Consider the following 13,973-nt stretch of genomic DNA (forward strand, 5'->3'; position numbering starts at 1 on the left):
ATGTCTCTTCTGCCATATGAGGATATGAGAAGTCTACAGCCTGCAATCTGGAAGAGGGCTCTCACCAGATTCCAACTATGCTGGTACCCTGCCTCCAGAACTCATGCTGGTACCCGGCTTCGACAACTATGAGCAATGCATTTCTGCTGTTTATAAGCCACCCAGTCTATGGTATTTTGTTATATAACCTGAATGATGAGGGGTAAGATAGAGACTAAAAATGAATGATTGGTTTAAGATATGAATTAGGATTAGACAGTCATCTAGGTACCTACCCCAACCCCATGCAGCATGTGCCCACCCTTCTGCCACCTCCAGAAGAAATGAAAAATTTGGTTTCAGAAGAAATTTAACCACAAGAACTCTAGGTTTGTGGTTGTCAGGCATAAAGATAGATGTGGGTAAACTGGCCAACTCAAAGCAGAATAGATTAAGTGAAAGTGTGTATCATGAATGATGAGAACACACCCTGCCCCCCTCTCCTGCTCAAATCCCAGAAAGCCAGTGGTCACCTCCTCCCTGAGGCAAGAATTGTTAGGATCTTTCTGTGAGGAAATTGAAGAGCCACAGAGAAAATAACTATACATATTGACATTTTTGTATGACCTAGTAAAAAAGCTAGCTAGCCACCCAAACCCCACAGTGAAGTAAGTGCACGCTCTCAACAAGTTTTGTCCTCTTGTGGAGTTTCCAATAATCCTTAAAGTATATCACCTTCACATATGAATGAGCCATCAAGGATCACCTGCCAGTTGGGGAATTCTTCCAACATGAAAGAGAGCAAAACAAACAGAGAAAAAGAACCTGACAAAAATAGAAGCAACCCAGAAATCAGACAAAGACTCTCAAAACACCCTCAGAGAGATAAAATGATGCTATTATCATAAAATAAGAACTAGATGCTAAAATAATTAAATGATTGGACATTAAGAATGAAATCTTAGAAAATAAAAACATGGTATCTGAAATAAGAAAAAAATCACTATACTGATTGGAAGATAAAATCAAGGAAAAATCTCAGAAACTATAATAAAAGGCTAAAAGAAAGGAAAAGACAAGAAAAATGAAGGATCGATCCACTAGTTTTAATGTTTATCTTTTGTTTAACAAAAGATGATCTAGAAGGATAGTATAGAGAAAATGGGAAGAAAAATTCATAACAAAATAATGCAAGACAATTTCCATTAATGAAGACTATGAATCTCCAGATTGAAAGTGACATTTGAAAGGTGCCTGGGTGGCTCAGTCGGTTGAGCATCTGCCTCTTGATTTCAGCTCAGGTCATGATCTCAGTGTTGTGAGATTGAGTGCCACATCGGGCTCGGTGCTGAGCATGGAGCCTGCCTGGGATTCTCTCTCTCTCTCCGCCCCTCCCCCACTCGTGCTCTCTCTCTCTCTCTCCCTCTCTAAAAAACAAACCAAAACCAAAAAAAAAAAAAAAAAAAAAAACTAAAAACCCAAACACCTGAGGGGGGAGGGAAGAAAGTGCCATTCAAGAGACTAGTATAATTAATTAAAAGAAGAAGAAAGTAACAAGTAAGATAGATCCAAACCAAGGTACTGTCTCATGAAATTCAGACCATGAGAATAATGAGAAAATTCTTCAGTTCTCCACAAAAGAAAACAAACAGGTAACATACAAATTATCAGGACTAAGAATAACATCAGATCTTTCAACAGCCATCTGAAGGAGAAATACCTTAAAAACTGATGAAAATGATTTTCAACCCTCATACTCTATCCACAAACAAATTATAAAGAACTTGAGAGAAAAATACAATTTCACTTTCCAACAAGTAAGGTCTAAAAAACATTTCCTTCCCATTTTCTAATTTTTAGGTAGTGACTCTAAGATGAGTTAATTCAAGAAAAAGAGGAAAACATGGACTCTGGAAACAGGAGATCTAACACTAGAGAGAATTGAAAACAGTTCCCCAGATGATGGCCAACCCAAGTGCCAGGATGAGAGGGGTGCTGTGAGCCCAGAGAGCAGGTTAAGAGTGGTCAGGGTGACTTCAGGAAAAGCAAAGAACTGAGAAATATCTTGAAAAAGAGGTCCAAGTACGTGGAAAAGTGAAACAAGAGCTGTTGGAAGCTGTAAGAAAACTCAGCAATGGATAATAAAGAAAACTTAAAATCGCTAAAAAAAAAAAAAAGGAATTGTTAACTTTAGGGGAAATGAAATTTGTTTTTTTGTTTGTTTTTAAAGAATATTTGGAAGAAGATGGTGCCCTCTGGACTGATCTTTGAGCTCACAGTAGCAGGTACTTATGGAAGCCACCAGTTTCCACTCTAGGCAACATTTCAGAGTGAAGAGAGAGAGGGTGCTCTCATTTTCCCACCCATCCTTTAGGGTACTGGAGACCTTCCTCCAAATATTCTCTGTAAGGGCAGCACTGACGTTACCAGAGGCAAGGCTGAGGATCCCTGCCTGTTGGTAGGAATCTTTCTATCTCATTCCTCTAATTCCCCAGGGGAAGTCTTTTCTCCTAACACTTCCGTTATTCTCTACCTGCCCTCCCCATTGGCTCCTCCCCCAGCAAGGAGGAAGGACTTCATTTTATTGGTGGATCTGAGGGAGGTGAGGAACTGGGCATGCCTGGTTCTGCTTCTTCCTCTCATCTTGAGAGTGCTTTCTTCAGAGGCTGTGTAGATCGAGGCTCGCTCCTCTGTGCTGTTCCAGGTAGAGTTTCTTTCACTGGGAAGGCTCTTGAATGGGGAAGTCTGGCTGGTTATCCAGTGCTGCCAGTCACTGTGCGGCGTCAGTCTGCCCAATCCTGCAGTTCACAATTAGGAAGCCCACTGTTGCCCCATACCTTCACGCAAGCTTTCGGTAGTAGTAAAAGTGATGTTTTGGTACCTCCATTAGCCAGCCATCTTGTCCTTAGCTGTTATTTATCAGGTTGAATCTAATTCACCATTAACTCTCTCAGGTATCTGGCTATCATTCCTTCAGTGTTCTCAGTTCTGTAGGATTTTGTGTGGTCAGCTTCGTGGCAGTGTATAAATACCATGTATGCTAATTCTAAATTTAATAACCTTGTATCAAATTCTTCTTTGCATTCTTGGTGTAATAAGTCAGTTACATAATGAGAAAATGAAGAGATTAAGTTAAATTTCCTTGATTTGCAAGTTACCCACATTGAAAATATAAAAGTTATCAATTAAAATATAGAATAACATTTTGTTTCCCTCCTGAGAAAATATGAAAGTGAGGAATATGAGATTCAGTAAAGTGAAAGGTTGACAAAAATGATGTATACTTTCCTATTGTATCCCAGGAGAATGAGTTCAACTCACATTAGGAATTGACTTATATAACAAATGTGCTTTGTAACATAAAATTATTGAGTATTTTCTATGTGCCAAGCAATGTTTTAATGCTAGGGATAGAGTAATCAACAAAACAAGCAAAAACCCCTACCCTTTTGGAGTCTTTCTTTCCTTATTTCTTTTTTCCTTTTTTCCTTTTTCTGCTTTATTGAGGTATAATTGCCAAAGGAAATTACTTTCTCATGGACAATGCAGATAATGAACCATAAATAGGTCAAATATGTAGTATGTTAGAAGGCAATGAGTGTGTTGGGGAAAAAAAATAAATAGGAAAGTTGAATATGGAGTGTTGAGGTTACAGAGTATTCCTGGAAACAGGGTTGGTTGGGGTAGGGGCTGGACTAGGAGCAAGGTTTGCTGGGGGTGGGGAGCTGAAAGATGAAAATTAGAATACACCTGGGTATGCCATGATTCCTAATCAGGTAAGTGAACTTTATAATGGAGACATCAAAGCCAAGGTAAGGCGGTTTTAGTAATATTACTCTGATGACCTTGTAGTTTTGAATGGGGTAGGGTTGGGGGTAAGAAATTGACTTTGTGCATGACTCTATCCAAATTTGTTGTGGTTTGGCATAGGCACTTGACCTTCTAATACTTTGACCTCTGGTAATTCCTCTGCTCAGTTTATCTAAATTCCATTCCCCCTTTGAGGCCTAGTTTGAGTTCATGTGTTCTGTGTGACTTTTAAAATAGTTTGTTCATTCCAATTCCTAATGATCTCTCCTCTCTATGATTTATTGCATTGAAAAGAAAACGTTTTAGATTTTCACTGTGGTTGCACTTTTTTCTCTGTTGCTATTGAAGAATTGCAAAACCAGAGGACATGTATTTTAATTCCTTTATATTGCTTCCCAAGATGCTGTAAGTGTGCTTGGCGCTCTGTTTTATTATTGATTATCGTCATGATGATATTTGTGAAATCAGGTCACCTGCTCGTTAGAATTCTTTCCTGGGCTCTATAACACATACACAACAATGTTCAGATCCTTTAAGTACCCTCAGCCTACGCTTATAGTTTTCTCTCCTGTCATTCTGTACCATTTCCATGTTTTAAATAGTGAGGTTCTGAAAAGATAAACATTCAGCCAAATTTGTCATGCTCCCATCACCCAAGCTGCCAACCTCTTCCCTTGACTCTTACCTATCTGAGATACTTGGATGTTCTTTTTCTTTTCCTTTAAATGATTTAATTGATACATAATTTCCATATTATAAAATTTATCCTTTTAAAAGTGTGCAGTTTGGTGAGTTTTAGTATACTCACAGAGTTGTGCAACCATATATCTATTTGCAGAATACCTTTATTGCGCTAAAAGAAACCCTGTGTTGTCAGTCACTACACACTGCTTCCTTTTCCAGTTCCTGATATTTACTAGTCTACTTTCTGTCTCTATGGATTGGCTAATCTGGACATTTCATATACATGGAATAATACAATATGTGGTCTTTTCTGTGTGGCTTCCTTAACATGGCATAATCTTTTCAAGATTTATTCATGTGGCAGTACTTATCAGTCCTTTTAATGGCTGAATAATATTCCATTGTATGGATGTACTGTACCACATTTTGTTTGTCCATTTATCACCTGATAAACACTTGAATTGTTTCTACTTTTTGATGATTTTGAATAATGCTGTTTGTGGATATTTGTGTACAAGTCATTGCATGAACATATGTTACGATTTTTCTTGCATATATACCTTGGAGTGGAATTGGTGGGTCCTACAGCAACTATATCCTTAACAGTTCTGAGGAACTTTTCAGGAACAGTTTTCTAAAGTGGCTGTACCATTTTATCATTGTACCAGCAATGTATGAGGGTTTCAATTTCTCCATATTCTTGATAACATTTGTCATTGTCTGTTGTTTTTTTTTTTTAATTTTAGTCATCTGAGTATATATGAAGTGGTATTGTTGCAGGTTTGATTTTACTTTCCGTGATGGCTAATGATGATATTGGGCATCTTCTCATGTGTTTATTGGCTACATATATATTTTTTCAAGACATTATCTATTCAGATCCTTTGCCTATTTTTCAATTGAGTTGTTTGTATTTTCATTATTGAGTTGTTAAGATTTCTTTTTATATTTTAAATACAAATTTCTTATTAGATATATGATCTACAAATATTTTCTTTAATTCTGTGGGTGATGTTATCACTTTTTTGATGCTGTTAATTGAAATGTAAGAGTTTTTAATTTTGATGAAGCCCAATTTACTTATTTTTCCTTTGTTGTTTGTGTTTTTGTTGTCAGTATTTAAGAAACTCTTCCTTACCCAAGATCAGAAAGTTTTAGTCCCATTTTCTAAGAGTTTTACAGTTTTAGATCTTATATTTACATCTATGCTCAATTTTGAGTTAATTTTTGTATATGGTGTGAGGTAAAGATCCAAATTAATTTCCTTTGTGTGGATAACCAGCTGTCCTTGTACCATTTGTTGAAAAAACTCTTCTTTCCCCCCATTACATTGTCTTAGCACCCTTTTCTAAAATCAATTGATCATAAATATATGGTTTTGTCTTCTTTTTATGTCTGTCTTTAAGCCAATATGACAAAGTCTTGATCACTAGAGCTTAGTAGTAAGTTCTGGAATATGGGACCTCCAACTTTGTTTTTCTCCCAGGATTGTTTTGGCTGTTCCAGGTCCCTTGAATTTCTAGATAAAATATAAGATCAACTTGTTAATTTTTACAAAAAAAGCCAGTTGGGATTTGATTAGTGATTACATTGAATCTGTAGATCGACTAAGGAAGTATTGCTATCTTACTAATAATTATCTTTCAATCCATGAAAATGAGCTGTTTTTCCATTTATGTAGATTTTCTTTAATTTCTTTCAGTAGTACTTTATAGTTTTCAGAGTACATGTATTTAATTTCTCTTGTTATATGTATTAATTGTTATTTTTGTGTGTGATGTTATTGTCAATGGAATTGTTTTCTCAATTTTGTTTTTAAATTGTTCATTGCTAGTGTGTAGAATTCCAAGTGATTTTTTAATATTGATCTTGTATTCTCCAATTTTGCTCATCTTCATTAGTTATAATTTTTTGTGGATTCTTTATGATATTCTATATATAAGACCATATGATTTGCAAAACAAAGATGGTTTTGCTGCTTCTATCCAAATCTGAGAGTCCTTTATTTGTTTTACTTGTCTGTTTGTCCTGGATAAAACTTTCAATTTTGAATATAAGTTGTGAGAGCAGATATCTTTGTATTGTTTCTTATTTTAGGGGGACAGCATTCAGATCTTCACTATTAAGTATGATGTTAGTTATGGGTTTTCTGTAGATGTCCTTCAAAAGGTTCAAGAAGTTTCATGTATTCTTAGTTTGTTAAGAGTTTTTTATTAGGAAAGTGGTTGGGTTTTATCAATTATTTTTTCTCTTTTTATTGAGATAATCACGTGGTTTTGTCCTTCATTATATTAATTAATCTCATGCATTGTACTGATTTTTGGATGTTAAACCAACTTTGCATTCCTGGAGTAAATCCTACTTGGCCATGGTGTGTGATTTTTTTTTTTTTAATATTGCTGGATTCATTTGCTAGTATTTTGTTGAAGATTTTTGCATCTGTATTCATTAACAATACTGGTCTGTAGCTTTATTTAACTATGACATCTTAATCTAGTTTTGACATTATAAAACAAGTTCTTTTGTTGGGAAATGTCTTCTCATATTTTTTTGAAAGATTTGTAAGAATTGGCATTAATTTTTCTTCAATTGTTGGGTAGAATTTATCACTGAAGTTATTTATCTAGGTGTGGGCTTTTTTAAAGCTTTTTGTTAATATTGAAGTATAATTGACATAAGATGTCATATTAGTTCCAGGTATACAACACAATAATTAGATATTTGTATACAGTGTGACATGATCACAATAAGCCAATAACCATCTGTCTCCATACAAGGTTGCACATTTTTTTTCTTGTGATGAGAAATTTTAAGATTAACTCTCTTAGCAACTTTAAAATCTGTGAAACAGTATTATTCCTTATAATCACCATGCTGTATATTTCATTCCCATGACTTATTTTATAATTGAACTTTTGTACCTAGCTCCAAACCCATTTTGTTCCCTCCAGTGGCTGCTAGGCTGCTAGTTTTCATAGGTTTTAAGGCTACTCACTGGTGTAAAGACCTATCATGCAGCTGGGAGAGAAAAATAGGAATAACACAAATTCAAATGCCACAGAGTTTACTGTTTTTGAGATTTAGCCACTTTTGTTGAAGGAACATTCCTCAGATTGTTGAAAGCCTTTGGTTACTTTACATAGTTACAAAAAAGTTGATATTTACAATTTTTTCCCATGTTCCCATTTTTTCAGAGGCACTTTTATGGAGGAGTAGATTTTCAGAGGCACTTACTCTCCCATTCTAGAAGTACTTCTCTTGGCTGTTCTTTTTTTTTTTTTTTAATTATGTTATGTTAATCCCCATCCATTACATCATTAGTTTTTGATGTAGTGTTCCATGATTCATTGTTTGCGTATATTGGCTGTTCTTTTTAACCACCACTTTTGCACAGAGCTGGAAAGAAGTCCAAGCAAAGACTTAACAGCTAGCTAAACATGGGTAAGCCATAGACACAGACAAGAGAAGACCAACTTGCATACACTTTTCTTGAACATTGAAAATTTTTGTTTACAAAAAAATTAAACTTTTTCCACGTGTCAAGTTTTATGCCATGGTGAGCAAAACACAGTCTTGGCTTTTTTTTTTTTTTTTTTTAGTGGCCAAAGAACAAAGTAACTTTGGATCAGAAAGATGATACCAGGCTAACAATTTTGAACTTACAAGACGTAAGGAAGAAGTGGAAGATTCCAAACAGAAAAATATAACATGGTCTGAAAAAGGGTGTGATGTCAATCATGATCATGATTGAATATAGCATTGTAGAAGCCAAAAGAATCAAAGTAGCACATTGCCATTCGATATAGTTGCTTTTATGCTAATCACAAGTCTTATGAGGTAATGCGAAGGGAACATATTTTTCTACCTTGTTTTTTGTAACCATAGATAAGGAAAAGTTTAGACTTTAAAGGATGAAGATGTGATGGTGAAATGCAAAACACTGGCTCTACTGATATCATCTAGAGTTAGTCAACCCATGTGAATTCAGAAATGTCTCAGATATGTGACCACCGTAATTTTAACACTTTAATAAGCCTCATCCACAAACGTGAGAAAAGGTTGTTGTTTTTTTCCTTTTTTAAAATACAAGATGTATTAAACAATGAATAAAAGACTCCTGCCCAGCAAACAGTCCATTTCTGTGCTTTCCCAAAATGTGAAATACTCAATTCAAGACATTACTTTCTTTCCTATGGTATAACTTACCTATGGAATTTAAAATCTTTTGCAAGCACTAATGGGGAGAACCATTTATTTTTAATTTCAATTTTGCTCCTGTTTCCATACTGCAAAGTGAGTCTGGAGACCAACCAACATGACCATGTTGGTTGGTCTCACTATTACTGGTTGTCTCTGAATATAGTTGTGTCTCATAGTTATTCAATTGTCCCTTATTCATCCAAGTTGACTCCCTTGCACATTTATCTCATTTGACCTTGAAATCTTTTTTTTTGCTCTGCCAAGCTTGTATACTCATCCCTGATGGTTGAATTGTGAGCAGACATAATTGATTACCTCTTAATTAAGGAAATGGTATATATATATAATATATATATATATTATATATATATTATGAAATTTCCTAACTTTGTTTTCTTTTAAGCTATCTTTGTGCTTTTGTGCATCATCTAAACTGTCTTTGCAGTTTTATTTATCTTCTAATTTTTCCTGTTTCAAAAGAAAGTGTGTCCCTCTTCCTCTTCAAGGCTGGTCTACTTCTTGTGTCTAAGATCCCAATACTGCCATCTTTTTTTGGACAGTGTTTAACAACCACTTTCTCTTGCATTGTTATTTTTACCATCTCCTTTTGCATTTACTTTCTCCTAGACCTGTACATTTTATGAAATTTCCTAAAATATAAACAAAGAAGTACAAAGAACCACTAGCTCAAAAATGTTCCCTTCCATTGTTTCATTTTTTTTTACTTTCTTTCATGGGCTACACTCATTTTTAAGAACATGTTAATTTCTGATTACAAAAGTATAGTATATGTACAGTTCAGAAAACTTGGAAAACAAAGAGTTCAAAGAAAAAAATTACAATAGAAAAAAGTTATTAACATTTTAGGGCGCCTGGGTGGCTCAGATGGTTAAGCTTCTGCCTTCGGCTCAGGTCATGATCCCAGGGTCCTGGGATCGAGTCCCACATCGGGCTCCCTGCTCCTTGGGAGCCTGCTTCTCCCTCTGCATCTCTCTCTCTCCCTCTCTCTCTCCCCGTCTCTCATGAATAAATAAATAAAATCTTAAAAAAAAAAGACTACATTTAACTTTAAAAAAAAAAAAGAAAAAAGTTATTAACATTTTAGAGTATAGTCTTGCATGATTTTTCTGACACTGCAGTTTTTTTTCTGTGATAAACATGGTACCATTCATTTTATATATATGTCTCATAGTGTGTATTACAGATTGCAATATATTGGAAATATTTTCCCACATCAATTTTTTTTCCTACAATTTGATTTTAATGGCTATATAGCCTGCCATTGTATAAAGGTACCAAAACTTACTTGGCAAATTAATAAATTTTCATATTGTTATTGGAAATTATATTGTATAATTATTGTTTACTTTTTTATTGTTTGTCTCCCCTACTACTTCTATGGGAATAGGAAACTTGATTGTCTTATTTCCCATTGTTCAGTGTCTAGAGCAGTTTGGGTACACAGTGCTCACTGAATGGATAGTTGTTTGTTGTATGAGTTAGTATATCAATACATAATTAAATTACTTCTAATTTTTAATATTGTAAATGATAGTGCAAGAAAATTTTACATATATATATATATTTTATCACCTCTGGCTGTGTTTAACATTTTCTCTTTTTGTCTTTAGTTTTCAGCAATTTTAACATATGTCCAACTATTTTCTTTTGTGTTTTTATATTTATTCTCCTTTGTGATCTCTGAACTTCTTGGATCTCTGGTTTGATGTCTGTCATTAATTTGGGAAGATTCTCAACCATTATTTCTTTACATTTTTTTCCCTGCCATGTTCTCTCTGTCTTCTGGAATTTTGATTACACATATGGATTGTTTGTTATCGTGCCATTTCTCTTGGATGCACTGTTCATTTTTTTTCACCCATTTTTCTTTTTGTTTTATTTTGTTAATTTCTTTTGACTTACCTTAAATTTCACTTGTTCTGTTTTCTGATGGGTCAGGTCTTTTGTTGAGCCCACTGAAGCCATCTTCATCTATGTTAACTTCTGGCATTTTCATTTGATTTTTTTTTGCTATGGGTTCAATTTCTCCACTGAAATTACTATCTGAATTTGCATGTTGTCTACCTTTTCTACTAGAGCTTTTTATATATTAATCATAGTTATTTTTTAATTCCTAGTGTGTTATTTCCAACATCTATACCATATCTGAGATTGGGTATGTTTATTGCTTTGCTTTTGACAAGGTATTGTTTTTTATTTGCTTTTTTGGATGTCTTTTAAGTTTTTTTTGGCATATGGACAAATTGTGAAGTATAGCAAAAACTGTGGGGTGCCTGGGTAGTTCTGTCAATTAGGTTAAGTGTCTGCCTTTGACTCAGGTCATGATCTCAGGGTCCTGGGATCAAGCCCTGCTTCTGGCTCTGCTCAGTGGGGAGTCTGCTTCTCCCTCTCCCTCTGCCTCTCCCCCTGCTCCTGCTCACTCTCTCTCTCAAATAAATAAATAAAATCTTAAAAAAAATGGATAGAAAAAACTGAGATAAATAATTTTTGTGCCTAAAGATGATGTAACAACTTTTTTTTTTTTTTCCTGACAGGCCTTTAGTATAGAAAGAAGTTAGGTCAGTTAGTTAGGAGTTGAGCTCTGTTTGCATTTTATTGTTGCTATGGTTACCTTCTGTATAACACCAACTTCAAATCCTTTAGCATTATCTTCTGTTCAGGGTGGGGACTGGTTTTCTAGAAAGATTTCCTGATGGCTTCTCCACCCTCTGTTTTAGACCTTACCTTCAGAGTGGGCCTCCCTACATGATCTTGTTCCTTTCCCAAAAGTATCCTGCTGTTTCTCGTTACTCAACTTTAGTTGCATCATGGTAACGGGTGTGTGTGTGTGTGTGTGTGTGTGTGTGTGTGTGTGTGTGTGTGTGTGCGCGCGCGCATGCGCGCGCGCACATGTGGTGGTGGTGAGTATTTTCTGTTGTTCTGATTAAGATTTAAATAGGCATTGTGTCCTGGGTCCTAGGAGTCTCATGGGTCATCTCCTGATGGGTTATCTCATGATGTCTCTCACCCAGCTGGAGAAGACCTTTACTGGTCTGGGATCAGCATGTGTTTCTGCCCCTCCCCTAAGGATAGAGAGCTTTTTCCTATTCCAGTCCTTTAGCTAGAATGGATTTTCAGCAGTGCCCTAAAACAAGGGAAACAGGTTTCCCTCCCTCCCTCTTTCAATAGTTTTAAGCCCTTTGATTCTAGGAGAGATAGGAGAGAGGGATCCAAATCGGGTTTTGTGCTTTTCCAGGGGACTGTTCCCTTCCCAGAACTGCATCTCAAGGAAGGCTTTCTTAGTACTCTCACCGGTGTTTTTGTTAGCATTTGGGAAGGTCTGTAGAGACTGGGCTTGCAAGTGGGTGCAAGTCCCCTTATGTTTGCAGCCCCCGGGGGTTCTATGTTCTCTGGCTAGCCCATATTCAGCCTGTAGCTATTCTTTAAATATTTTAGTATAATTCTTATTACATGTGTCCAGAAGCATCTACCCCAGGTCAGCAAGTTCTTGCTTTCTGTCTTTGGAGGGCATTTCCTTAGGTTTCAGGTTAGTTTGTTCCTCCCCTGCAACCTCAACTAATGATGGGTTCAAGTATTAGAGATTTTCCAGCGTTTTATTGTTATGTACTCAGTGTGAGATTACATGGAGCTTAAATATTGAACCACCACACCTTGAGTATAGAATTAAAGCAGACAGTGAAGCCATAAGGACTCAGGCAGGAGAGCCAACCTATCCAGTTGTTCTATTCATAGCACTTGGCTTTTGAGATGCTCCCAAACTGAAAAGTCTTATGCCTTTTCCAGTATAGGAGACACATCTACATGTAAGAAGTTGAAAGAATGATTCTGAGCCTTTTTAGAGTAGCAACAATGTAGTAAAAGAGTTGGATTTGCAATAATTCTTGTTTTCAAGTGCCTTTGATAGATGATTTTTAAAAAGGAAGAAGAAAACTGCTAAAAAGACAGCTGAGCTCAGAATAGTGCTGAGCAATGCTGGAAAACCTTCTGGCCAGCCCAGCGATCTCATATCACAGCATCCATTTGCCTATAATCTTAAAGGATATTTGATCAATTCAACATTGTTAACATGTAGTAAGACTGCTAACTTTTTGGCACGTACATTTATGTCATCTGGTTATACAAGCATGGAGCCCTGTTGATCAGATGATGGTACAGCTGTTATTTATTGTAAATTTAGCCATTTCATTATAGGTGAATGAAATTCAAATCGTCAGAGTGTCAAGTACAATAAAAGCTTTATCTCTTTTCCTGTCCTTCCTGCCAAATACACACGACAAACACATTTCACTTTAGGAAAAGACTTAAAAGTACTCTGAAGTGCAAACTATTCAAAGGTCTCCAGTTTCTACAGAAAGAGCACATAACAGCAAGGCAATTGCAAATCAGGCTAATCTTCAAGGTAATAGGATACTCTTTAAATCTCTTAAACTATGTCTCTTTTGTATATAATACTACAGAATTGTCAGAGAAGAGAAAGGAGAATCCCATAGTACCTTTGAAACTTAAGTGTTAAAAATCATATTCATTTTATATTCAATCATTTTAAAATGCAGGTCCCTAAATCCTGATCTGTAAAGTTTTCTTGATGGGATTGTATTGCCACGGAACACTGCCAATGACACTGCTTAAATAGTAGTCTTCTTTGTTCTACCTGCTCTCTCACCCTTTTCTGTCACACCAAGGCTCTCCCTCTATGCCTTAAAAATTCTATACAAACTCATCATTTTTATACAGCTTTCACAGATGGATGGCCCCAGGGTCTGGTCTCTCGGCAACAGTATAGCCCTCATGTCTGATTCTTTGCACAGATGAAACTAGCTGTGTGTTTTAGTATGTGTTTTTATATACTTACATATTTATATTTATCCTGCCTGACACTAAGTGATATGCTTTTCAAATACAAAGAACATATCTACTCCCCTCACACTTCTCTACAATATCTGGTATACTGCTCTTTGTAGTGTGCCTTCGAATTAGACATAAAGTCAAGCTCTGAAATTACAGACATTTTGAAAAATCTTACTAGCCCACTATAACTGCAAACTGGTGGGGTATAATATGCAAAGGAAGGATGCCAGTTTTTCTTGAGCACAGGATTAGGGGCAGGCAACAATTTAATGTATATATTTCTCTTAAAGTCAGCTATCATCTCTCTATCTATCATCTATCTATCTATCTATCTATCTATCTATCTATCTATCTATCATCTATCTATCGTGTGTGTTTGTGTGTAATATAATGTGTGTGTAATTATTCTAATTTTTATATATGGGGAAAAT

The 13,973-nt window shown here is 35.7% G+C and overlaps 1 protein-coding gene across 3 annotated transcripts in view; it reads left to right on the forward strand.

The window, feature by feature from the left end:
• Window positions 1-2,553: 2,553 nt before the first annotated feature.
• Window positions 2,554-13,973, forward strand: part of LOC113917668 — a 58,213-nt gene continuing 46,793 nt past the window's right edge. The window contains exon 1 of one of the 3 annotated variants that reach the window (XM_027585570.1): window positions 2,554-2,683. Coding sequence is in view for 1 of the 3 variants with exons in the window: in XM_035729271.1 (XP_035585164.1) it covers window positions 2,596-2,683 (88 nt within the window). In the remaining 2 variants the exon portion in view is untranslated. The remainder of the gene's footprint in view (window positions 2,684-13,973) is intronic. The other 2 variants (XM_027585569.1, XM_035729271.1) reach the window with 2 other exon arrangements.

Source organism: Zalophus californianus, chromosome 1, assembly GCF_009762305.2.
Source record: "Zalophus californianus isolate mZalCal1 chromosome 1, mZalCal1.pri.v2, whole genome shotgun sequence".
Classification (NCBI taxonomy): domain Eukaryota; kingdom Metazoa; phylum Chordata; class Mammalia; order Carnivora; family Otariidae; genus Zalophus; species Zalophus californianus.